The sequence below is a fragment of the Cebus imitator genome, unplaced genomic scaffold (genome assembly GCF_001604975.1).
Source record: "Cebus imitator isolate Cc_AM_T3 unplaced genomic scaffold, Cebus_imitator-1.0 Scaffold132, whole genome shotgun sequence".
NCBI lineage: Eukaryota > Metazoa > Chordata > Mammalia > Primates > Cebidae > Cebus > Cebus imitator.
The window spans coordinates 636140-660312 of record NW_016107447.1 but is presented as its reverse complement, the minus strand read 5'-3'; the positions used below and the strand labels follow the sequence as shown (position 1 = coordinate 660312).

Here is a 24173-nt window from a genome sequence, read left to right as displayed (position 1 = left end):
AGCAGACAGCCATGCTAGGTCCCCATCCTCTGCCTGCCAGTGCCAGCACTGGGCTCTGCCCTCCGTCTGCCCCTCCACCCCGAGGCTGGTGTTCTTTCCCCTCTTGCATCCCAGGGTCCCCTACCTGGCTTCTCAGATGGGTAACTAAGTCCTCTCATTAAATTCCTCCTATATTATTATGCTGAGTGAAAGACGTCATTCATTAGAGAGTACCTATCATATGGTTGTATTAAGGCGAAGTTCAAGAACAGGAAACTCATCTATGGCGATAGAAATCAGAACAGTGGTTGCCTTGGGGAGCAGAGGCTAACTGGGAAGGAGCCAGAGGAAACTCCCTGAGATGATGAAAAGGATTTATACCTGGACTGAGGAGTTGGTTACATGAGTGAGTACGTTCATGAAGACTCGTTAAACCATATGCTTAAGACCTGTATATTTAACTGCGTAAATTATACCTTAATAAAATTAGCTTAAGAAGAAGAAATCCCTGTTTAAATACCAAGAGTGTTTTCTAATTTCCTGCTTGGATCCTAATGGAAATACAGTTTTATTTTTTAAACAAACACAGACCATGGAGGAAGATGTAAAATTTATGTAGTTGGTGTTGGGTTTTGTTGGTTTTGTTTTAGGGGTTTTTTGTAAACAATAAAACCTGAGACTTCGAAGATTTTCACCCTTGGCTTGGTGGATATCAGGCTATGCTCCCCAGTCCCTGGGAGGCAGCCTTCATTCTCCCTGCTCTTTTCTGGTCAGAAACCATGGGAAGTACTGGTCTATATAAAGTGCTTAGTGCCTAGCACATAGTAGGTGCTCAAGAAATGTTAATTATCAGCCAGGTACAAGAGCTAACACCTGTAATCCCAGAACTTTGGGAGACCGAGGCAGGTGGATCACGACGTCAGGAGTTCAAGACCAGCCTGACCAACATGGCGAAACCCCATCTCTACTAAAAATACACATATACACACACACACACACAGAGCCAGGCATGGTGGTGCATGACTGTAATCCCAGCTACCCAGGAGGGTGAGGCAGGAGAATTGCTTGAACCCAGGAGGCTGCAGTGAGCCAAGATCGTGCCACTGTACTTCAGCTCCAGCCTTGGCAACAAAAGCAAAACTCTGTCTCAAAAAAAAAAAAAAAAAAGAAATGTTAATTATTATTAATACAAATTGGGTTTCATGGATCACTTAAAGGCCTGTCTTCTGGCTTTCTTTGAAACTGTGTGATTTCACCTCGTGAGGTTCACAGAGAACTCCACGCATGAATTCTGCCCAGATGGGAGGGCTTTCTCAGAAAACACAGGCCTGACACACAAGATCATGCATAGGCTTGTATTCAGGGATGATTTTACAAAACTTCAGAAAAGACAGCAGGAGAGCCACAATCTCTGTGTGCCTTCTCTTCATCGTACCCCAGAAAAATGGCCGGTCCAGTGCAGCACCTGCTGCAGCCTCAATATTAAGGGAACGCGTGTCCCATCTCTTGCCCAGGGGAAGTAGGAGAGAAAGCTGACCCGGGTGCATGTTTGATAAAGGCTGTGTGTATAGCAGAGAAAGGGCCAGAGGACCCTGGACACCTTGGCCAGCCTCCTAGGCAGTGAGTTAGAGGAAAGGGGACTAGGTCTTACCCCCCCACTATACCTCAGGGTCCAGGCAGACCGTTAATATTTGTGTCCTGCATGGTGGACGCAAGCTAAAGTGTTGCCTGCAGCCAAGGGCCTAGGCAGGGGCCATCTGCCATCAGTACAGGGCCCAGGCACACCGTGTCCCCATTCCCAGCCTGGCTCTAGAAGGCCCTGTTCTGTGGTCTGCGACCCCTGGAGGGTGGGCAGGGCCTGGACAGGCACAGGCGGCGCTGGGTCTCCAGTCGGCAGAAGCGGTTCTGGTTGGACACCCGGGTGGCCATGCCCAGCCCACAGGTGGTCGAGCAGGGTCCCCAGGCCGTGCTCCATTCTGGGCAGGGGACACCAGGAGGCAGGGAAGCGACAAGGCCAGAAGACTGAGGTCCTAGTGGGAAAGAACCAGAGTTAGCACTGAGTGGCAGGGCTCAGCAGCTCAATCAGAGCCCCCCACCGGTGGCCACGGCCATCTTGGTCACGTGGCTCAGCCTCTCTGCATCTCAGTTTCTTCGTATGTAAATTTCCTCACAGTGGATGGCACTGAATAAAATAATGGGTGTGAAGTGCTAATACAGTGCCTGGTACTTGTAAGATCCCCGTAAATATTAGTTACTTGGCAGCCAGAGTGTGGGGCTCACCATGGTCCCTCAGTGAACCATGGCTTTCTCTTCTCTTTGGATAAACAGCATCTTACAGGCAGGGAGTGCCCAGCTGTGTGGAGTGGTGCTTTGACCCCGTGGCAAGGATGCTGAAGATTCCAGGATTTTTGTGCCTGGTGCAAGATGGCAGGTTCGCTGTGGTCTAGCTTTTTCTCTGCTCCACGTCTCCCTCTCTGTGAATATTTTAGTGTCCTTCCTTCTAGTCTTTTATGCCAGTAGTCCTCAACGAGGGGGATTTTGCCTCCCAGGAAAGGTTTGGCAATGTCTGGTAACATTTTTGGTCATCGCAATTAGGGGGATGCTACTCGTATCTAGTGGACAGAAACCAGGGATGCTGCTAAGCCCCCACAGTGGAAGAGAAGCCCCCTAACAAATAATTACTTGCCCCAATTGTCACTAATGCTGAGGTTAAGAAACTCTGATTTCTACCCACATGTGTGTGCTGTGCGTGCATGTATATGTGTAGATATACTTGTATACATGCATAGGGACACACTTAGTGGAGATTGAGTTGGAAAGTTGGAAATTTTCTTTTTTTTGTTGTTGAGATGGAGTCTCACCCTGTCCCCCAGGCTGGAGTGCAGTGGCGCAATCTCGGCTCACTGCAACCTCCACTTCCCAGGTTCAAGTGATTCTCCTGCCTCAGCCTCCTGAGTAGCTGGGATTACAGGCACCCCCCCACCCCGCCCCACCATGCCCAGCTAATTTTTTTGTATCATAAAGATGGGGTTTCACCATGTTGGCCAGGCTGGTCTCGAACTCCTGGCCTCATTATCTGCTTGCCTCAGCCTCCCAAAATGCTGGGATTACAGGCTTGAGCCACCATGCCGGGCCAAAATACGCCTCTTATCCTGCTTTTATCCATAAGGCAAACTCATTGGTGTTTTTCTATGTATTTAAATAATTACATCATATTCCATCACAGGGATGGTAACAGCTACCTCTGATACAGTACCATGTGCCAGGCACTGTTACAGCTGCTTGGTTTGCACAAACTCATGCGGTTCTCACAACACCATGAAGTGGATGCTCTTATTGTCCCCATTTTACAGCTAGAGAAACTGAGACACAGAGAAGTTAAGCAACTTTCTCAGAGACACAGCAACGAGGAGGTGGTGAGGCTGGTCAGATGCCACGCATCTAACCCATAACACTCAACTGCCTCTCGGATAGCAGCAGCGTTTATGAAATGAATCCTCCTCTTTTCAGTTGCCTTTTTGAAAAAGTCACATTCGTGTAATAATTTTCAAAACGCAACACAGCAACAACAAAAATCTCTAAAATTGAAGACTTTTAGTGGGACAGTGGGAGGTAACTGTCTTCTCTCCATCTCCAGCGCCCCCCAGGCCCACCTCCCAGAGCATCCACCTTACCTGGTTCAGTTTTGAGTTTCTTTTTTAATAACCTCAAATAATAATAAATTAATATTATATTATTAGTATGTATCCATATATTATAAATACAGTCATGTCATATATTCTAAGAGCTTACCTCTGTTACATCTCTGAAATGTGAGAATTTGGTTCACGTGCCCTAACCCTCCTTTCCTCTCCCCACTCTGTCCCCTAGTTTTTATTTTTAATTATTTGTGGTTGTAAATTACATATCTCAATAGCGGTGGCTTTTTGTTTATCAGTTTTAAAGAGGCCTGTCGACCCTCCACTCCTCTTTCTTTTTTTCTTTCTTTCTTTCTTTTTTTTTTTTTTGAGACGGAGTTTCGCTCTTGTCGCCCAGGCTGGAGTGCAGTGGCACATCTTGGCTCACCGCAACCTCCGCCTTCCAGGTTCAAGCTATTCTCCAGCCTCAGCCTCCCAAGTAGCTAGGACTACAGGTGCTGCCACTATGCTCGGCTAATTTTTCGCTATTAGCCAGGCTGGTTTCAAACTCCCAACCTCAGGTGATTCACCGGCCTTGGCCTCCCAGAGGGCCAGGATCACAGGCGTGAGCCACGGTGCCTCGCACTGCACTCCTCTTTTAACTCCCTCCTCAGCCTCTGCCTCTCCCAGCTCCTGATGTGTCCCTGGGTCCTGGCACCCAGGTAGCCCCATTCTGCCCACCCCCCAGGTGGTCCTCGCCACCCCCAGGCAGTCCTGCCCCGACCTGGACCAGCACTTCGCTCACCTTGGGCTGGAAGGGGCTGGGCCGCCAGTTCCCCTCCTTGGTCACACATCCACTCAGGGCAGCACTTCCCCGGGACCTCGACCCTCCTAGGGTGGGGGCAGTCCCAGCTGGGCACCCGCACATCCTCGGGGCACAGCGGCACGCAGGTGAAGCCCCCGTCCTCGCAGCGGCAGCGGATCCTGCAGTGGGGCTGGAAGATCTCCCCTTCCCGATACAGGCGGCCGTTCACCTCACAGCTGCCGTCCTCCTCTGCCACTGCGGAGGAGAAACCGCACCCCCACCGGTGACCCGCAAAGGCAAAGCCGCATGGGCCTCTCTGCAGAGCTGCCCAGACCCCCCTGTGGGAGGCAGTAGCCTCACAGTAGCTGAGCCCTGCCCAGGGCTCCTGCTAGGATATGCGCCTCTCCCCAACCCTCCCCCAGCCTTTTGGGGCACCCTGGATCCTGGCACAGGGACTGCAAGAAGATGGGCCTGGACCGACCGCTCCAGCTCCGCCCTTTCTTAGCTGTGGACCTGGCCAAGTGATTTCACTTCTTCCTGCCCCGGTTTCCTCATCTGCAAGCTGGGATATAATGGTACTTATTGTCCAGGGTGGTATAGATTACTCAGAATGATGATCCCAACATAAACCTTCCGCAGGTCCTAGCTACTCTGCTATTATCATTAGTATAATTACTATCTGTTGATGACGCTTAAGTAGCCTATGCACACTGAGATTTCATGCAACAAACTCATCCTCCACGGGTTGTGTTGTAGTCATCACTGTCAGATCAGGACTTAACTTGCTGGCTGTGTGTCTTTGAGTAAGTTACTTAACTTCTCTGAGTGGCCTGAACAACGGCAATGCTGATCTCGGTAATTGTACCTTGAGGTTCCCTGGGGTGACATGTGCGCAGCCGCTAGCACACAGTGCTAGGCGTGGCCTAGGTACCCAGGGAACACTCTTTCAATGAAGCCCTCAAGGTATGGGCGTTACTGCCACTTCCTCCACTGGACATGAACTCCGTGAGGGCTGGGGCTGACGGTGTCCATCCCTGCATCTCTCCAGCGGGTTCAGGGCCTACGTTCGACACATAGGACCACAGGAAATGCCCCTTGAATGAATAACTGGCATAGGCTTGGCACATGAGAGGCACTGATGGAACAGCCCTACTCCTGATCATTCCAGAGGTATTTACTGTTTCCCTCCTGTGTGCCAGCCACTGTGCTCCTGGATAGAAAGAGGACAGGTCCTGCCTCGAGGGACTCATGGGCGGGGCGGGGGACAGGTGTGAGGGCCTCACCTCCAAGACAGAATGAAGTAAGAGCTCTGGAGAGGTGTGTGAGCTTCCCAGGAAGTGCAGATGGGGATCAGCGTGTGTGTGAGACCTGGGTGGCCGCTGAGCTGCGTCTGGGGAAAGGACTTCTTAGCAAGCAGGTTCTCCCAGCTCTTCTGAGAATATCTTCCAGTGGGTCTACACATACAGGGATTTCGGAACCACACAGACTGATGTTCAAACTCGGGATGCCACTTGTGCCTGGGGCAAGTTATTTTGCCTCTCTGAGCCTTGGTACCCAGCTCCCAGGGCTGCTGGAGGATTCGATGAGCTAGGGGACTTACAGCATTTCCCCCCAAGCCTGGCGCATAGCAGATGCTCAATAAATGGGAGCAGGTTATGCTTCCACATAGCATCTGCTATGTGCCAGGCTTGGGGGGAAATGCTGTAAGTCCCCTAGCTCATCGAATCCTCCAGCAGGGAAGGCCTCACTGAGAAGTAATGCTGGTAGAGGGAACAGCCAGTGCAAAGGCCCTGAAGCAGCACAAATACCACACCCTGGGGTATTTAAGAAACAGCAAGGGGCCGATACGGCTGGAGCAGAGAGCAGGAAGAGATGAGGTCAGAGAGGAAGCAGGAGCGAGATCCCGTGGGGCCTCATAGGCCACTGGGGACTTCGGCTTTTACTCTGAGGTGGGAAGCTACCAGAAGGCTTGGGGCAGAGGAGGGAGGTGATCTGATGTCAGGAGCTCTCTGACTGCTGTGTTGTGAATAGACCAGGGGCAAGGACAGAAGGAGGGAGACGATTATGGGGCCACTGCAAAGTCCAGGCCAAAGATGACGGGGCTCACACCAGGGTGGTAGCCGCAGAAGGGATGGTAGTGTCGGATGCTGGAAACAGCATGATGAATTTGCTGGTGGATGGTATGTAGGAGGTGAGAAAACAGAGACATCTAGGCTCGGCACGCTGGCTCACGCCTGTAATCCCAGCACTTTGGGAGGCCAAGGCAGGTGGATCACCTGAGCTCAGGAGTTCCAGACCAGCCTAGCCGACATGGTGAAACCTCATCTCTATTAAAAATACAAAAATTAGCCAGGCACGGTGGAGTACATCTGCAATCCCAGCTACTTGGGAGGCTGAGGCACAAGAATCACTTGAATGCAAGAGGCAGAGGTTGCAGTGAGCCGAGATCATGCCACTGCACTTCAGCTTGGGTGAAAGAGTAAGAATCCGTCTCAAAAAAAAAGAGAGAGAGACTGAGAGAGAGACGTCTAGAACGACTCCAAGGTCCTGAGCTTGAGCCATGAGACGGATGGATGGGGAGGCCGATCTGCAGGGCAGGAGATCAGGATCGCGGCATTGGATGTACCGTTACCACGATGGTGAATCTGCAGCACATCTCACAGCTCAGAGTTCGCCCTTAGAGAACCACGTTCAACGAGTAAGTGACAGGACTGAGGTTTCTGGCAGCGCGTTCCCTGCGAAGCCCTATACTGAGCCTTTGCGATGTCTTAGCTGGACTCTGACTCATCTTTGGGGTTCACCAGTTCCCAGCCTCTAAATTCAGTTTAAATCATTAAACACTTACGAGCACCCACTGTGTTGCCAGACCAAGGTGTGGAGTTTCGGGAAGGACCAGGCACCCAAGTATGCCCATGGCCTGCAGGTGTTTGAAGTCTGAATTAAGATGGAATAAGGAAAGTCCCTTAATAAAGGTATCGACAATCACAGCCTATATACTAATCATATGCTGCATGGCAGGCAGTTGAGCAATGGAGCTTGTGAAGCCAGCTCCCTGAGTTCAAATCCTAGCTCTGCCACTTATGAGCTGTGTGAGCTTGGGCCAGTTGCTTAGCCTCTGTACCCCTTTTTTCCATTTATAAGAGAAGGGTGACATTATACCTACCTCATGCGGTTGTGAGATTAAATGAGTTTATATTTGTGAAGCCCTAGTGTCTTGCACGTGGTAAAGGCTGTGCAAGTGTAAAGTATAAACCCTGTGGGTGCTGTTTACACGTGTCACGGGGAATGCAAATAACGGCTTTGTAAGCGAAGTGTTACTATCTCAATTGTTTTTCAGATCCGTTTTCATAAGCAATCCTCCCTCAGTCTGTGTAATGAGTCACCCTCCTTATCCTTTCAATACTTGTAAATAAAGCATTTCACATGGATTACCTTTTTTTTTTTTGAGATAGGGTTTGGTCTGTCGCCCAGGGGTACAATCACCGCTCACTGCAGACTCAAACACCCAGGCTCAAGCGATCTTCTCACTTCAGCCTCTCAAGTTGCTAGGACTACAGGCACGTGCCACCTGGCTAATTTTTTTTTTTTTTTTTGATAGAGATAGGATCTCACTATGTTGCCAAGGCTGGCCTAGAGCTCCTGGGCACAAGTGACCCTCCCGCCTCAGTCTCCCAAAGTGCTAGGATTATAGGCATGAGCCACTGTGCCTGGCCTGTTGTTTTTTAACAAGGCTTTTCCTACAGTTAGATTCGTTGTCAATGATTCATGAGCTTTTCTCTCTCTCTCTTGTTCTTATTTTTATAAAAGTGTGACATGCTCATAGATGAAAGAGGTAAATTGTTCTACAAGGCTTATTATTTAAAAAGGGGAAAAAAGAAGAACACGCTCTTGTCTCTGCATTTCTCTAAACGGATGGTTCTCGGCTGGAGATTTTGCCCCCTGGGGAAATTTGGCACTGTCTGAAGACGGACTGTCACAACTTGGGGGATGGAAGTGCTCCTGGCATTGAGTAGGTGGAGTTTGGGGGTGCTGCTAGAAGTCCTACTACGCACAGGACACTTTCCCATGCACGGGACACCCTCCCACGCACAGGACACCCTCCCAAAGCAAAGAATTCTCTGGCACCAAGTCACTACAGCCAGCTTGCAAAACCCTGCCCCAAAGCATCGGAGGATATCAAGGCCTAGAAGAGTGGGGAGGAATGCAACGTGCTCAGGTGTCTGGTGAAGAAGCAGCAAACCCAGGATTCCAGCAGTGTTCTGAGGGCTCCCACACTCAGAGAAGACGGAATGAAATGTTCCTTAGAGCCTGTTGGATCCGGTCCCAGGCTGTGTGACATGAAGCATGTCCCTTAATGCTGGTGAACCTCAGTTTCCTCATTCATAAAATGGGTCTGAAAGTACTTCCCATCCTAAGGTTGCTGTGAGGATGATGTGATTTTTGTAGTAGGTGCTTAGCACAATCTGGACACATATTATGCCCTACAGAAGAGACGGCACTTTCCCCCAAAGCGTTGTAAGGATCCTGGGAAGGGAACAGTGGCATCCGGTTTGAAGAGTCTGGGGAGAAGCTGTTTGAACTTGGCTTTGAAAGTTGGCAGTGATACAGACAGGTAGGGATGGAGGAAGGTTACTGGGGTAGTGGGATGGTTTAAGCAGAGGCCAAGAAAGGAGAGAAGGGAGTGGGGAGCCCGGACCACCAGGCTTGGCTAGAGTGGACGGGGTACCTGAAGTGAGCATAAAACGGGGTAGAGAGAGGAGGGCTGCGCTTTGATTCAGGACACCACGGCCTTGACCCCACCGCTTAGACGCCCCCCTCAGTCCTGCAAACCTGCTTACAGAGGCACAGGGCCCCAAGGCCCCCGGGTCCTGCCCCGGGCTGGCAGACCAGGCCCTGGCTGGTGTCGCAGACGTGGAGTTGGTCGCAGGGCTCCCCCAGCCGCCGTGCACATACCCAGCAGCAGCCACAGCCATCCAGCACCAGGGGTACTCCCAGCGGGCATCGGGGAGGTGACCAGGGGCAGGCACACGGCATCGGGCACAGCTGGGCACACACCTGAAGAGACAGAGACCTCACTCAGCCACAGCTTTCGAGATAGGCAGTGAGACGCTCACAAATGGCCACCTCTCCACCAGGCTGGGCAATGTGGGGTCCACACCTTGGCCTCAGAGCCATGCAGACCTGGCCTCCAAGGCCAGTAGCCCCACGGCATGCCCTAAGAGGCAGCATGGCATTGTGGTTATGGGCAAGGACTCTGGGCTACAGTTCCAGCCCTTTTTTTTTTGAGTCAGAGTCTCACTCTGTCGCCCAGGTTGAAGTACAGTGGCATAATCCCAGCCTCACTGCAACCTCCGCCTCCAGGTTCAAGTGGCTCTCGTGCCTCAGCCTCCCGAATAGCTGGGACTACAGGCGCATGCCACCACACCCCGCTAATCTTTGTATTTTTAGTAGAGACGGGGTTTCACCATGTTGCCCAGACTGGTCTTGAAATCCCGAGCTCAGGCAATCTGCCCGCCTCGGCCTCCCAAAATGCTGGGATGACGGCATAAGCCCCTGCGCCTGACTAGAATTCCAGTTCTAATTCTGCCCCTTATTAGCTGAGTGACCTCGAGGAAGTTACTTAAGTTCTCTGAGCCTCAGTTTCCTCAAAGTATCTAACTCAGAGGCTTGCTGTGGGGCGTACATGAACTGGTGTGCAGCAAACCCTCAGCACGGGGCCCGACGTGCAGCAGACGCTCAGTGCCCTTAGCTATGATGAGCGTTACTGTTCATTACAGCAGAGGGCTCAGCCCCTGCCCTCTGGGAGCTTACAGAAAGGCAAAAGCAATAAGCCAAGGATGAAAATGCCAGGGTCTGGTACGTTTTCCAGCATATGGATACCTGTCTTAGGACAACAAATTGAACAGTATCACAGATGTTTTTGGCCTTTGGATCCATTCAGCAGGTTTCCCAGCTCTGAATGCACATCTCATCAGCCAGGAGACTTGGGAAATGCAAACCCCAAACCCACTCTGGGACTTACAAAATCAGAAGTCCCAGAGTCAGGGCCCTGGAATCTGTCTTTTTAACAGGCTGTCCAGTGGCTTCTGAAGCTCAGCTAGGTTTTCAGTACCTCTGCCCCTGTCTAACCTCCTCCCCCTGCCAGGCACAGATGGGGGAACTGAGCTCCAGAGAGACACAGGGACTTGCCACACTCAGTGTGTTTGATTCAGGGCTGGGGACATCCCAGGTCCTGCTTCCTTAGTGAGCACTCAAGGTCACAGGGTGGGGTAGACTGTGTCTATAATAGGAAGTACCTAAACCAGGGACCCACTGCACAGTGACAGGATCAGGATCTCAGCCCAAGTGACCTGCCTGCCCCTCGCCACCCACATCACAGAAACAGCCAAACAATACATCGGGTGCTGATGGCTTCCTGTCCGCCCATTTAAGGTGGGGACCAAGAAGGAAGCATCATTCAAGACGCTCCCAGTTGACCCATCTGTGGAGGGCCAAGTTTGAGTTTAGGAGGATCCTTAGGGGATGAGGGTTTTAAATAGGGGAGGGGAGCCTTGCAGCTTAGAATGATGGAATTAATGACCTTTCTCCTGTGCAGCTCCAAAGCAGGCAATGACCCCTTTGCCCTGCCTTGCCCTCTGCCCCGCCCAGTGCCCTCGCCACCCGCAATCCTGCAAACCTGACTTCAGTTGCCAGCAACTCCCACACTGGCCACCAGGAGCCATTGCAAACTGGCTGACCAGCCTCTGGTGGGGGCCACAGAGTAGGATGTGATCATGGCCCCCACTGAGACAGCACTCTGTAGCAGACAGATTCACGGAGCTAGGTGCCTGGCTGTCTCACCAGGGAGTGGTCCCATAGCTGCAGGCTGTTCAGATTCTAGAGACGATAGCCTAGCCTCCTCGGCCCTCAAGGTGTGATCTGAACTAGCCGCAGCAGCGTCACCTGGGAGCTTGTTAGAGAGGCAGCTTCTGGAAACCCTCTATAAATCTGAAGCCAAATTTGTATATAATAAATCTGAATCTACATTTTCATAAATCCACAGGTGATTCACATAGAAACAGTCTGGGCTTTGGGGTTCCCTTCTAAGTCAGAGGTTCAGCTCCCTTGGCTTGTGGGAATGGAGGGAGGACTGGCAGAAGTGACTCTCAAGTCTCTCCCACCTGAAAACAGCAGTGCCAGGAAATAGACCAGCAGCTGTGCACCTGGGCTCCCACCGTGGCTCCCTCTACTGGCCATGCTTGGCAGGCGCAGGACTCTGTAAGCCCCGATACCCAGGAGAGGCTGTGAATGACATGACCTATTCCAGTGAACAATGATCACATGCGATGCCATATGTATGCCATGTGCCAAGTGCCCTTGTCTCATTTACCCCTCCAATGTGAGGTGCCATCATTATGCCCATTTTAAAGAGGAGAAAACTGGAGCTCAAAGCGTGCAGTAACACAGCCAGTAAGAGGTAGAATCAGGATTGACATCCAAGCTCAAGCTGACATCCAGGACCCAAACTCAAGTTGTCCAATTGTGCCTCGGTTTCCCCAGGGCCTTGCCATGATATCTGTGGGGAGGGAAGCCAAGGCTCATGATATCTGGGGTAGGAGCACTGGACATGGAGTTTTTTGGGCAAGAATTGAGATGCAGCTTCTGCCACTGACTTGCCACGTGTCTGAACACATGGATGAACAGCTTTGGAATGTGGAGGTGAAGCTCCGTTTTCTCCTCTGTCAGGTGGAGTAGAGACCACCTATTTCTGTGATGATGGAGATTAAATGAGGTCCTGGCCAGTCCTTGATCAAAGTGATTTTGCGTGCGTCCAGGTGTCTGCCTCCTGCTCTGGTCAACAGCCAGGAGCTCAGGAGCCAGCAGCCAGCCTGGAAGACCTAGAGCTCTCTCTTGGAGGGCTGCTGTGGCTTTCCATGTTCGTGATGACTACGTCTCTGAGTTTCTGTGCAGTCTCTGCTTCCTGGGACCAGGGAAGAATGGTCCCATAAGTCTCACCCTAATGGTGAGTCCAGAACGGCTTTGGTCTTTCATCATCCTGGGCTCCTTCTCCCTCCTAGAACCCCAAGACCCCTATTCCAACTACCCAAGCCATCCACACTGGCACCACGTCCTACCCATCCCCTTTGGAAGAACAAACAGCAGGGCAGGATGCCAGCGTGGTTCTCAGCCTTCCCCAGCACGAGCGCTTGGAGCCTGAGGGAGAGAAGCTCCTGCCCGTGCTCTTCAAAGGAGCATGAAAAATACAGTGAGATCGTGGCTTGTGATGGGGCTGATTCCAGAGTTCTGTGAACTCAGCATTTGTCGAGGGGATGACAAGCTTAGCAGCTGTGGCCTTGTTCCAGGTTGGGCTTGGGGAGGCACAGGCTGGAGTGCCTGTCCCCTACAGCCCTGTCTATTCTGGGCTCCACCATGGCCCTCCTCTGTTGCTCTGAACTTTCTTTGCTGTGTGGCTTTGGGCAAGTTGCTTACCCTTTCTGAGCCTCACTTGACTGAAAGCTGGGAATAATTCCTTATGGGGTTGCTGTGCATGTTAGACAAGGGAGATGTCCCACAAGCTCTTTGGTGAATGTCCTGCGCAGCATTCCGGGATAAGGCCATTACTCCACAGAGGTGTCTCCTGTCGCCCTCTAGCTACAGTGGGCAGGTCACTCACTGCCTAAGAGTCCAGCAGAATCGATGTCCTTGCAGAATAAACCTTCCAATCAGTTAGGCATCCATCCAAATCCTGGCTCAGAGTTAGGCCAAGCATGTCATGTCTTGAGTGTCCCCATTCATAATGAAGATACATTAAAGTCCTCTTTAATTTGCCTGGTAAGTTTGATGAATGATCATGAATGGTCTTCACAGAGGCCTCACAAACTGTATACCCTTCACCTGGGGAAGGTGCTGAGGCCCAGAGAAGGCGAGGCATGTGCCTGATATCACACAGCAGGGCTGGCCAGAGGCAGCTCTTTGGGTGCCAGGGAGAGAAGCCTTGCTTAGGCACGGTGCCCAGACTGTGCCCGATGTGCGGCCCTGGAGGAATTCTGCCAAGGGGGTCCTTGGCTGCGATTTTACACCCCCACCCCCTCCACACCCAAATAGTCAGCAGTGCCTTCCAAGGCCCGTGCCTCCTTACCTTTGAGAGGAGGCAGAGGAGGGAAAAGGACAGGAGGTGGGTCTGCAGTGTGCCTCTCATGTCCCCCGCAGAGCCAGCTTTCAGCCTGGAAGGCGGACCTGTGAGTCTTTATGTTCCGGCAGCTGTGAGGTCACTCCCAAGCACACACACGCGTGCGCGCGCACGCACGCGCACGCACACACACACACACACACACACACACACACACACTAGCTTTTTCGTTCCTTGCTTTGCTTCCTATCCTCTTGGCCCCAAGGATGAGCCCATTTACCTGAAGGTAAAACTGTGAAGGCCACCAAGGGGGTCCCTGTCCATGTGCGTGTGTGTGTGTGTGTGTGTGTGTGTGTGTGTAAGCCTGAGCCAATACCAGCACCAAGAGCCTGTGACAGCTTGCAGGGACCTCTTTAGCTCCTCCCAGCCCAAGAGGGTCCTAGCCCTGCTATAGTTGTGAAGCCCTACTCCAGACCCCCTGTCCAAACCCCAGGGGGGCTGCAGATACAGGAAGCATTCAGCAAACACCCCCTTTACAGAACTGACCTGAGGTCTCCTAAGCCCTGTGGCCCTGACTCTGGGTAGCTGCGGCCCAGCCTGCGGTTTCTGGCAGGCAGATTGGCAGCCACCCAGAGGCGGGTGTGACCCAGAGCAAAACTTCCCTGGGCGGCCTGTTTGCTTTTGGCAATGAGGGGCCTCCCTCGGCCTGCCTCCCAGCTTGGGAAGGGGGCCCATGGTGGGCAAGTTCGGGCAGGCTGGACCTACTGTGTGCCAGTGCTTGCTGGGGACCGCTAGATGATGAGGTCAAGCCAAATCCATTTGGTTTCATTCAGCCGCCTCTGAGGTCACCTCTGCAAGAGCTGGAGGCACATCCATAACCTGAGGACAAAGCCCAGAGAGGGAGATGACAGAGGGAAAGCAGGTGGCAGTACAGGAATACCAGGCAAGGTCCCTTGCTCAGACCAACAGTGAGGGACGCTTTCTGATGGAGGTGCCATTTCAGAAAGCCAAGAAAAGAGAGGTGAGAGAGGGCAGAGTGCTCCAGGCCAAGGGAACAGCACGTACCGACGCCAAGAGGTCGGACATAGCATGATAGCCCGCTTATTCTGGGAGCCAGAGTGCCTGGTATGAGTGGACCCTTCTGTGCAACAGGAAATGGTGATGTCTGTGAAGGGTGAGGGGTCACACCACCAAGATTTGGGGACATCTATGATGTTCCAGCCATGGGGGCAGGGGATGGAAAGACATGGACTTTGCTTGTAGAATTTGGCAAAGATAAAAGAGGCGATGTCTTCAGCTGCCTGGGGCTCCCATCACCTCCATCAGTAGTAGCCCAAGGCCTCAAAGTGATCTAGCTAGATGGCAGAAGGTTCCAGAATGGGCAATTGGTGAGAAAGACATGTGGCTCGATATAGTGGCAAGATGGGGATTGTAAGCATGGAGATTCCCCGACAGCTGCTGTCCTGGGGAAGAGGCAATGGAATGGAAGTTGAAGATGAAAATGTGGGCTTGGATTGTTTATGGAAGGAGGAGGTGCCCAGGGTGGAGACGGGGGTCCAGAAACCTGGAGGAAAAGAAACAGAAGGGGTCTTTTTAATTTTATTGTATTTTGGGCTTCTTGTGGAAATGCTGGTGTCTTAGAAGCATGCCTAGAGTACTTTACATCCACGGTGGATCCTCTCCAACACGCCTCTTCCTTCACACGACAAAATTATTTTCAGTAATCATCATGAAATGAAAGAAATCTTTTTCATGTATGAATTAAAATGTGCACTTACCAAACAAAATCATTACCACTCACTGTTCACAGTGTTTTACTCTTTCAAAAACTATAAATACAAATCAAAAATCCAAGTAGTTTCATAAAATGACAAAGTCACCACTCTGCATTTGTTGTTGATTTCACTCTACTGTTTAAATGCAGAAATACAGCCGGGCCAGTGGCTCATGCCTGTAATTTGGGAGGCCAAGGTGGGAGGATCACCTGAGGTCAGGAGTTCAAGACCAGCCTGGCCAACATAGTGAAACCCTGTCTCTACTAAAAAAGGTACAAAAATTAGCCAGGTGTGGTAGCTCACACTTGTAATCCCAGCACTTTGGGAGGCTGAGGCGGGTGGATCACCTGAGGTCAGGAGTTTGAGACCAGCCTGGCCAACGTGATGAAACGCTGTCTCTACTAAAAATACAAAAGAAAAAAAATTAGCTGGGCGTGATGGCGGGCACCTGTAATGCCAGCTACTTGGGAGGCTGAAGCAGGAGAATCGCTTGAACCTAGCAGGTGGAGGTTGCAGTGAGCCAAGATTGTGCCATTGCACTCCAGCCTGGAAAACAAGAGTGAAAGCATGGGTTTTTCTTGGAACTTTTTCTCTCTGATAATTGAGGATGGGAGAGTGTTGTCAGTAGAGGCCCTGGGGCCTGGCCAGATCAGGAAGCAGGCGTCATCGTCAAGGGTGTTGGGTAATGAAGTGTGAGGGATGGATCTCAGTTCAGCGTGGGTGGGTGTGGCAGGAGTGGTGGGAGCTGCCACTTTGCTGATTGTTTTGCTGTGGTTCAGCCCTCCCTCTAAACTGTCCAGTTTTGGCACTGGAGGGACATACGTGCCCAGGGAACCCATGAGTCTTCTGGCTGCAGCCACAGCCCCCACACAAGGGCCCAGGATGAGTGTGGTTGCCCTTTGCCTTCCCAGAAGGAAACACAAGCTCAGGAGTCAACAGGTCCCAGCTTCAAATCCCGGCTCCCTCCACCAGATTACAGGGCTTGGGCCAGGGTGAGGTGACAGAGGCATGTAGGGTACAACATTTAGGGAGGCTCTCATTCTCAGCTGCTGACCTTGCACCTGCAGGACCCCAAGAGTGAGTGCCTTGTTCAGAATGAGGCACCCAGGTCACACAAGGAGCTCACGGTAGGAACTCAATGATCGTTGATGACTAAATGATGATTTTCATAAGACAATGCTGCAATCACAAACTAATGCCCACATCTCAGTGGCTTAGCCCAGTGAAGCTTATTTCTTGCTCATGAATAGTCCAGAGTGGGCCAGGAGCATCTCCTGGGGCTATGTCCTGTAGCTCCTCCCCACTCAAGTGTGTAGGGCCAATGTAGTGTAGGACTTGCCTGTGTCCGAGGCCCCATGGCATCAGCGTCGGCTGGTTGTATGTTGGAAATGCAGACTCCTCGGCCCCACTGTCAGAATCTGCATTTCAATAAGACCCCCAGGTGATTTGCAGGCACATTACGGTTTGTGAACCCCTGTTCTAGACCAGGGGCCTCCAAGGCCACCTTGGCAGAAAAAAGGAGGGATGGAGAAGGCACATCATGACTTCTACTCACATCTCATTGGCCAGAACTAGTCACATGGCCCCAACTTAACTGCAAGGGAGGCTGGGAAATAGCATCATTCTGTGTGTACCTATGAAGGAGAACCAGAGTGAGGGACATGTAGGTAATGTTCTTTGCCACAGGTCCCTCTGCATCTGGGACACACACTTTTGCTTCTCTGGGTCTCAATTTCTCCATCTGTTAAAAAAAAAAAAAAAAAAAAGTGGCCTATATGTCCAGGCCTGGGCCAGGCTGAGCATTTTTTTGCATCTAAGAAATGCATCTGGCTGGGCACAGTGGCTCACACCTGTAATCCCAGCACTTGTGGAGTTCGAGGCAGGCAGATCACTTGAGGTCAGGAGTTCGTGACCAGCCTAGCCAACGTGGCGAAACCCCGTCTCTACTAACAATACAAAAATTAGCCAGGCATGGTGGTGTGTGCCTATAATCCCAGCTACTTGAGAGGCTGAGGCAGGAAAATTGCTTGAAACTGGGAGGCAGAGGCTGCAGTGAGCCGAGACTGTGCCACTGCACTCCAGCCTGGGCCACAGAGCAAGATTCCATCTCAAAAAAAAATGCATCTGAAAAGTGAAACTTATGAAACATCGCCATCAAGGCATAGCATATGGAAGCCACGAGTAAATATCTGCAGTTGAAAAGGGGAAGCCAGTCTCAGCCCTTTACAGTTTGTCAGCTCCCTGGGTGTGTGCCCGCCTTCATGCTTACAATCTCTGCCCCATGCTTACAATCTCTGCCCCATGACACTGGGGAGGTGGAGCTCACAGGTGTGACATTATTTGGTCGTGGGGACAGAGAAATCCAAACAGATCCTGACCCCAGCAGGGCTGGAAGTGAGGAAGGGTAGTGCTATAGCAGCTAGATGTACCAGGGCGTGAGGGGACACCTGTACCATGGGAAGGTCAACAGTCAGGAGAACATCCCAACTCTGTGGCTAATTTGCTTTGTGGCTGTGTGTAAATTCCTTCACCTCTCTGGGCCTCAGTGAGGCAGTTTCCTGTTTTGGAAACTAGGATCTGTGGCAGAGCCTGATCAATGCCCATTCCCAAATCCTTCTTCCTCCTCCCTCAGTCACCGAACGCTGGTTTTTTGTTTGGGGTGGCAATGCACTCAGCGTTGCAGGAAGCACAGCCATGGGATAGGCGTCGGCAGTGAGAAACGAGCAGAAGCATTGTGTGCCGATTCTGGGAAGGCTCCTTAAAACGAAGGGCTTCCCTTTGGTGACCCTGCCACCACTCATTGCTCCCGCCTGCTTCCAGTCAGTAATACGGACGTGATGGTGGAGTTCCACAGCCATCCTGGACCATGAGGGTACCCTGAGGATGGACTTCATTTGCAGAAGAGGGTGAAGGAGAAATGAAGAAACTCAGATCCCTGGCGTGCTGACACCCAGAGCTGCCATATAAACCCTGGACTCTAGGTATAGATTTAATTTATGTGATTAGAAACATAATAATGTGTGTGTGTGTGTGCACGTGTGTGTATAGAGACACTATTTTATATGTGTGTGTGTGTGTGTGTGTGTGTGTATATATATATATATACACACTATTTTTATATTTATATATATGTACCTTTTTTTTGAGACAGAATCTCACTCTGTTGCCCAGACTGGAGTGCAGTGGTGCAATCACGGCTCACTGCCGCTTCCATCTCCTGGGATCGAGCAATTCTCCCACCTTAGCCTCCTCAGTAGCTGGGACCACAGACATGTGTCACCATGCCTGGCTAAATGTTTAAAAAAAATTTTTTTTTTGGCAATTTGTTGCCCAGGCTTGTCTTGAACCCCTGGGCTCAAGCAATCGTCCCACCTCAGCCTCCCAACGTGCTGGGGTCACAGGCATGAACCACTATGCCCAGCTGTGCTTTTAAAATGTGTGTGCGTGTATACATTATATATAATATATATTTTTTGTATATGTTATATATAATATATATTTTTATATATATTATATATTAAAACTTTTCTAGGTCAAAATTATTTTGTTTTTCTGGCTAGTTATTGCTGATGTAAAGGTGTCATTGATTTTTGTTGTTGATTGTGTATCTGGCAATTTTGCCGAACTCTCTTATTTGTTCTAATATTTTGTCAGTTTATTTGGTTAGTTTGTCAGGGTAGATGATCACACCATCTACAAACACTGACAGTTTTATCTCTTTCCGTCTAATAATTATACTTCTTATTTTCTTTCCTTGTAGCTCAGCGCGGCTCTCCAGCTCTATGTGTTAAACAGCAGCAGTAATAGCTAGTACTCTTTCCTTGTTCCTCTTCTTCAAAGACATGCACTAAATACGAAGTTTCTCCACTAGGAGTATTCTCTGTAGGTTATTGGTATTAAAAATCCCTGCTAAATTAAGACACTTCTCTCATGCTCCTAGTTTGCTAAGAATTTTTTAAAATCATAAATACATCAGGACCTTATCAAAAGCTTTTCCTGTATCAGTTGACATCATTGGATTTTCCTTTTGATCGAATAATGTAGTGAGTTACACTGGCGGATTTTCTGGGATGCTTTTCTGGGATAAACCCTTCCTGAAGGTGATGTAGTATCATTATTTTAACTCTGCTGAACTCAGTCAGCAAATATTTTGTGTAGCATTTTTCTCTCTATGTTCGTAAGTGAAACGGGCCTATAATTTCCTTTTTTGTAATGATCTGGCTTTTATCATCAAGATAACTCTTTTAAAATAAGCTAGGTTGGTTCCTTTTTTTCTTTTGTTTTCTTTTTAAGCAACTTGCATAAGGTAGGAATTAGTTGTTTCTAAAATGTTTCTGCAGGCTTAGTGCAGTGGCTCATGCCTGTAATCCCAGCACTTTCGGAGGCCAAAGTGGGTGGATTGTTTGAGCCCAGGAGTTTAAGACCAGCCCCAGCAACATAGAAAAACCCCATCTCTACCAAAAATACAAAAATTAGCTGGGTGTGGTGGTGCGTGCATGTAGTCCCAGCTACCTGAGGGACTGAGGCAGGAAGACACCTGAGCCTTGGGAGGCAAAGGTTGCAGTGAGCTGTGATTGGGGCCATTGCACTCCAGCCTGGGCAACAGAGTGAGACCTTGTCTCAAAAAAAAAAAAAAAAAAGTTCACCAGCACTTACCCATAAGACCATCTGGGGCTGATTTTTGGAGAGTGGGAGGGCTTTGACACCATTTCAGTTTCTCTGATTGACCTACTGAAACTCTCAATTTCTTCTTAGGTCAATCTTTTGACATTTTATACCTACCTAGGAATTTCTCCATTTTCCCAGAATTTTCAAATTTATAAGCATCATAAATACAAAAGGACCTTATCAAAAGTTTTTTCCGCATCAATGGACATTATAGATTTTCCTTTGGATCTAATGATGCAGTGGATTACACTGGTGGATTTTCTGGGATGCTTCTCTCGGATAAACCCTTCCTGATAGTGATGTGGTATCATTATTTTAACTCTGCTGAATTCTGTCAGCAAATATTTTGTTTAGTGTTTTTCTATCGACATATTCATAGGTGAAATGGGCCTATACTTTTCTTTTTTTGTACTGTCTTATTCATAACAGCTCTTAAATTACTTCAAATTCTGTGGTCACCGATGTTCCTCTTTTTTGCTCGGCATTTGATTTTACTCCCTTGCCTCTTTCATCCCCATCAGTGTCATCAGGAGTCTCTGCCTCGTGTTAATTTCATCCTAGACATGGCTTCTGGTTCTGTTCATCTTCTACCATCTTCCTTTGTTCTCTAATTCATTGATTTGTTCCCAGAAGCTTTTCTGTTGAACGCAGCTGAGCCTTTCTTTGGCTCTTAATGACTCTGAGTAGTTCCATGTCTTCAGCGAGGTCACATACTTCATGGAAGCCCCATAGAAGGCCCAGCAAATTGTCCTGGCCCACTCCAGGCCGGGCTCCATCTCTCCAAGCCTGGCTACCCCCACGCTGCCCTGCCTTGGCTGTGGTGGGAGGGGTGAAGAGGGAAGTGCTGCGTGCTGCCTGCTCAGCTGGTTTGCAAATGTCCAGCCCCTGGGCACCTCCCTATGACCTCCTCTCGCCACATATTCCCTGGTTTGGGCAGGAATTCAGAGGTCTGCTCCTGCCGGTGAGCTCCTAGGTGCCATGCAACAACTCCCCTGGGGCAGCTGTGGGGCTTGAACAGTTTAATGCCTGGCTCCAGTCTGAGCTGGCAAAGATGAGCATGCAGGGACTAACACGGTCACCACTGAGGCTGAGGATGGAATGTGCAGTTCACAGCGCACACATGTGACTGCCTCCTCTGCACACAGCAGCCCACACCAGTGCCAGCCAGGCTTCCTGACAAGGAAGTGGTCCTCATTTGCTGGGAGAGGGTGTTGTCATAGGGGTCATGCCACGCATACAGCTAGTGAGGCACAGGCCAGCCTGCTGGAGAGCTGGAGGGGTCATATGAAGCATGGAAATAGCTTTTAAATTAGCATGAAAGTTTATGTACAGCCCTAGCATGTCCGGGAAAAGGCATTGAGCCTGGCACTTTAGGTGCTAGATACATGCTTGCTATATGAATGAATAAATTAATTGAAAGACCCAAGTTCTAATCCCAGCTCTATTGCACTGTGTCCTTAAGCAAGTTTCTTGGCCTTGCTCGGCCTCAGTTTCTTCATCTGTAAAATGGTAGGGGGGTGAAGCTCATCTGTTTTACACCTTTCTAGCTCTAGGGGTGTATATTTCTATGCTTGAAAGCATTTATGAGGCGGCAGCTGTGACCTGAGGAGTGGCAGGGAGGGAGGGCCTCAGGACTGCAGAGTCCCTGAATGTCACAGGCAGGGTGATTCCTATGGCCTCCTGTGTCAGATGAATTACCAGAGTTCAGGAGACCCCACTGAGTTGGAACCAATTGATCAGAAGGAAGCAGGCACCAGGGCAGGGGTGGCTTTGTTCTTGACCAAATATCTCTTGGAGAAGGCAGATAACAGGTTAGGTTATTCCCTTTCCATCTGAGAGGCCCTTCATCAGTCAGGATATCCAGGCTCCAGGGATTTACCTCTCACTGTCTGAGTCCCTACAGATGCCATAATCTGCCTGATTTATTCATCCACCTGTCCATCAACCCACCTGTCCACTAATCCACCTGTCCATCAATCCATCTGTCCATCCATTCATCCGTCCATATATCCATCCATCCATCCATGTTTGTTGGTCCATTTGTCCATTCATCTACCATTTGGTCATCCATCCATCCATCCATCCATCCATCCATCATCTATTTTTCCAGCCATCCATCCATCCGCCCACCTATGCATTCATTCAGCAAATGCTGAATGTAATAGGTCATTCCCTACTATTAAGAACAAAAACTAAGGTCTCTGTCCACAATGAGCTCACAGACTAAGGGCAATATAGAGACAAGCAAAGAGATGATTCCAGCACAGTAAGTGGGAGGTACCAGGTCCTGAGGGAGCCTGGGAGGTGAAGGAGGTGGTTTTGAAAGGCTTCCTGGAGGAGGTGACATCTGAGCTGAGTCTTGAAGCAAGATTAGGAGTTGTCTAGATGAAGAGGAAAATAAAACAGAGCAGCAGGAGGGTATGGAGGCCTGGAGGTGGCCTGAGAGCAGGAGCTATGTGGGGAGCTGTGAGTGGCTGAGCCTGGATGAAACCATGAGAGCCAGTTGGAGGTGGGGTGAGATGAAGCTGAGAGGCTCTGTGTAGTTGGGGAGGACATTTGCACCTGGAGGTGGGAATGGGGACCAAGCCCTTGGGCACATCCAAGAACTATCTGGAGAGGTAGAAAGGCTCTGGGTCAGGCATGGGAACTCCAGATTCCTTCCTCCCTTCTCCCCCCAAGGGATGTTAGGCAGCTCACCTGGCCTCTCTGGGCCTCAGTTTCCCAGCTGTGACATGACATGTTGCCCTTTTAGCCTGGCAGGACTCTTCCAGCTCTGAAGGCACTCCTGAGTCACATGTGGTCAGCAAAACCAATGCCCACGTGAACATCTGGCCTGGCCTTAGGAGGGAGTTAATTTTTCCCAGTCTCTATGCGTGTTAGGGGCAGGATGGGGGACGGGCCTTGGTTACAGGGACCTTGGTTAGGAGCCACCTCTGAGGGGCTCCCAGTCATGGGATGTCAGGATGTGCTGAGAAGGGAGTGAGTCACTGGCCTGTCATCAGCTTGGGCTCCAGGGTCCCTGAGTGGGGGAAAGGGAGCCCCATTCCCTGCTCATCACAGAGCCTCCTTTTCAAGACGGCTGACCCTTTGTTAGAGCAAAACCCCAGCCACGCTCTAATATTTAAAACAGACCCAAGGACAGTGGCTTGGGATGAAGCAGATGGTGACAGCCAGCCCTCACCCAGAGCAGCCCCCAAGGCCCCACCAAGGAGCCGCTCGAAGTCTAAGAGTCCAAATGCCCAAATCCCTCAGCAGGAGAGACAGGCCCAGAGTCAGTAGGGACTGACCGGGGCTCACACAGCACATTCATTCACTTCTCTCCTCTCCTGGGCTCTGACACTGCCCTTCCCCCTTCCCGGAAGACGGAAGATAAAGCCAGCCTCTCCACCATCCCCTGCTCTCTGCAGAGCCTCCCTTCCCTAGAGTGGGTCATGTGTGGGGTGCCGGGAGGCTCCTCTCAGCTCAAGCACATGGTGGCTTCTTGGCAACACCATAGGAGACATAGCTGAACGATGCTCTGCCCTGGGTGTGACCCCTGCAGAATTTGCCTCCATCTCTGGGCCTGCGTCTCTACCTCTTCAATGGGAAGAGTGAGAGGCTGGAATAACTGGCATGGTACAGGGCTTACTATGAGTCATGCCATCCTCACAGAAACCCCCTAAAGCAAGCATCATTATCCTCATTATACAGGTGGGGAAACTGAGGCACCAAGAAGTTGAGTGACTTGCCCAAGGTCACATAGCCAGCAGGAAGCAGAGCTGGGATTTGAACGCAGGTGGCTGGCCCTGGAGTCCCTGCTGTCACTCATTGTGCTATATTGCCTCTTAAGAGATGACCTGAGGCCGGGCACAGTGGCTCATGCCTTTAATCTCAGTACTTTGGGAGGTTGAGGCGGGTGAATTACAAGGTCAGGAGGTCGAGACCATCCTAGCCAACATGGTAAAACCCTGTCTTTACTAAAAATACAACAAAATTAGCTGGGCATGGTGGTGTGTGCCTGTAATCCCAGCTACTTGAGTGGCTGTGGCAGGAGAATCGCTTGAACCCAGGAGGCGGAGGTTGCAGTGAGCCAAGATTGTGGTACTGCACTCCAGCTTGGTGACAGGGCAAGACTGCCTCAAAAAAAAAAATAAAATAATTTTAGTAAGGCCAGGCGCAGTGGCTCATGCCTGTAATCCCAGCACTTTGGGAGGCTGAGGCAGGTGGATCACCTGAGGTCA

General features: G+C 50.5%; 2 protein-coding genes across 7 annotated transcripts in view; one reads left to right on the top strand and one right to left on the bottom strand.

Moving 5' to 3' along the window:
• Nucleotides 1-24173, top strand: part of ADA (adenosine deaminase) — a 118906-nt gene that overhangs the window by 19168 nt on the left and 75565 nt on the right. For all 6 annotated transcript variants that reach the window (XM_037742988.1, XM_037742989.1, XM_037742985.1 and 3 more), the window contains exon 2: nucleotides 12216-12403. In XM_037742988.1, the coding sequence (XP_037598916.1) occupies nucleotides 12216-12403 (188 nt within the window). The remainder of the gene's footprint in view (nucleotides 1-12215; nucleotides 12404-24173) is intronic.
• Nucleotides 1321-13716, bottom strand: CCN5 (cellular communication network factor 5). The gene is made up of 4 exons (XM_017541188.2): nucleotides 13520-13716; nucleotides 9240-9456; nucleotides 4402-4656; nucleotides 1321-2009 (listed from the first exon to the last, which is right to left on the bottom strand). The coding sequence occupies exons 1-4, from the start codon at nucleotides 13577-13579 to the stop codon at nucleotides 1789-1791; spliced, it is 753 nt and encodes a 250-aa protein (XP_017396677.2). The 5' UTR covers nucleotides 13580-13716; the 3' UTR covers nucleotides 1321-1788.

Coding starts and splice junctions, on each gene's coding strand:
- CCN5 (XM_017541188.2), bottom strand. CDS start 13,579: ATGAGAGGCACACTGCAGACCCACCTCCTGTCCTTTTCCCTCCTCTGC. Junction 4,657..9,239: donor CCTTGGGGCCCTGTGCCTCT/GTAAGCAGGTTT, acceptor TCTCCTCCGCAG/TGGCAGAGGAGGACGGCAGC. Junction 2,010..4,401: donor CCAGCCCCTTCCAGCCCAAG/GTGAGCGAAGTG, acceptor CTTTCCCACTAG/GACCTCAGTCTTCTGGCCTT.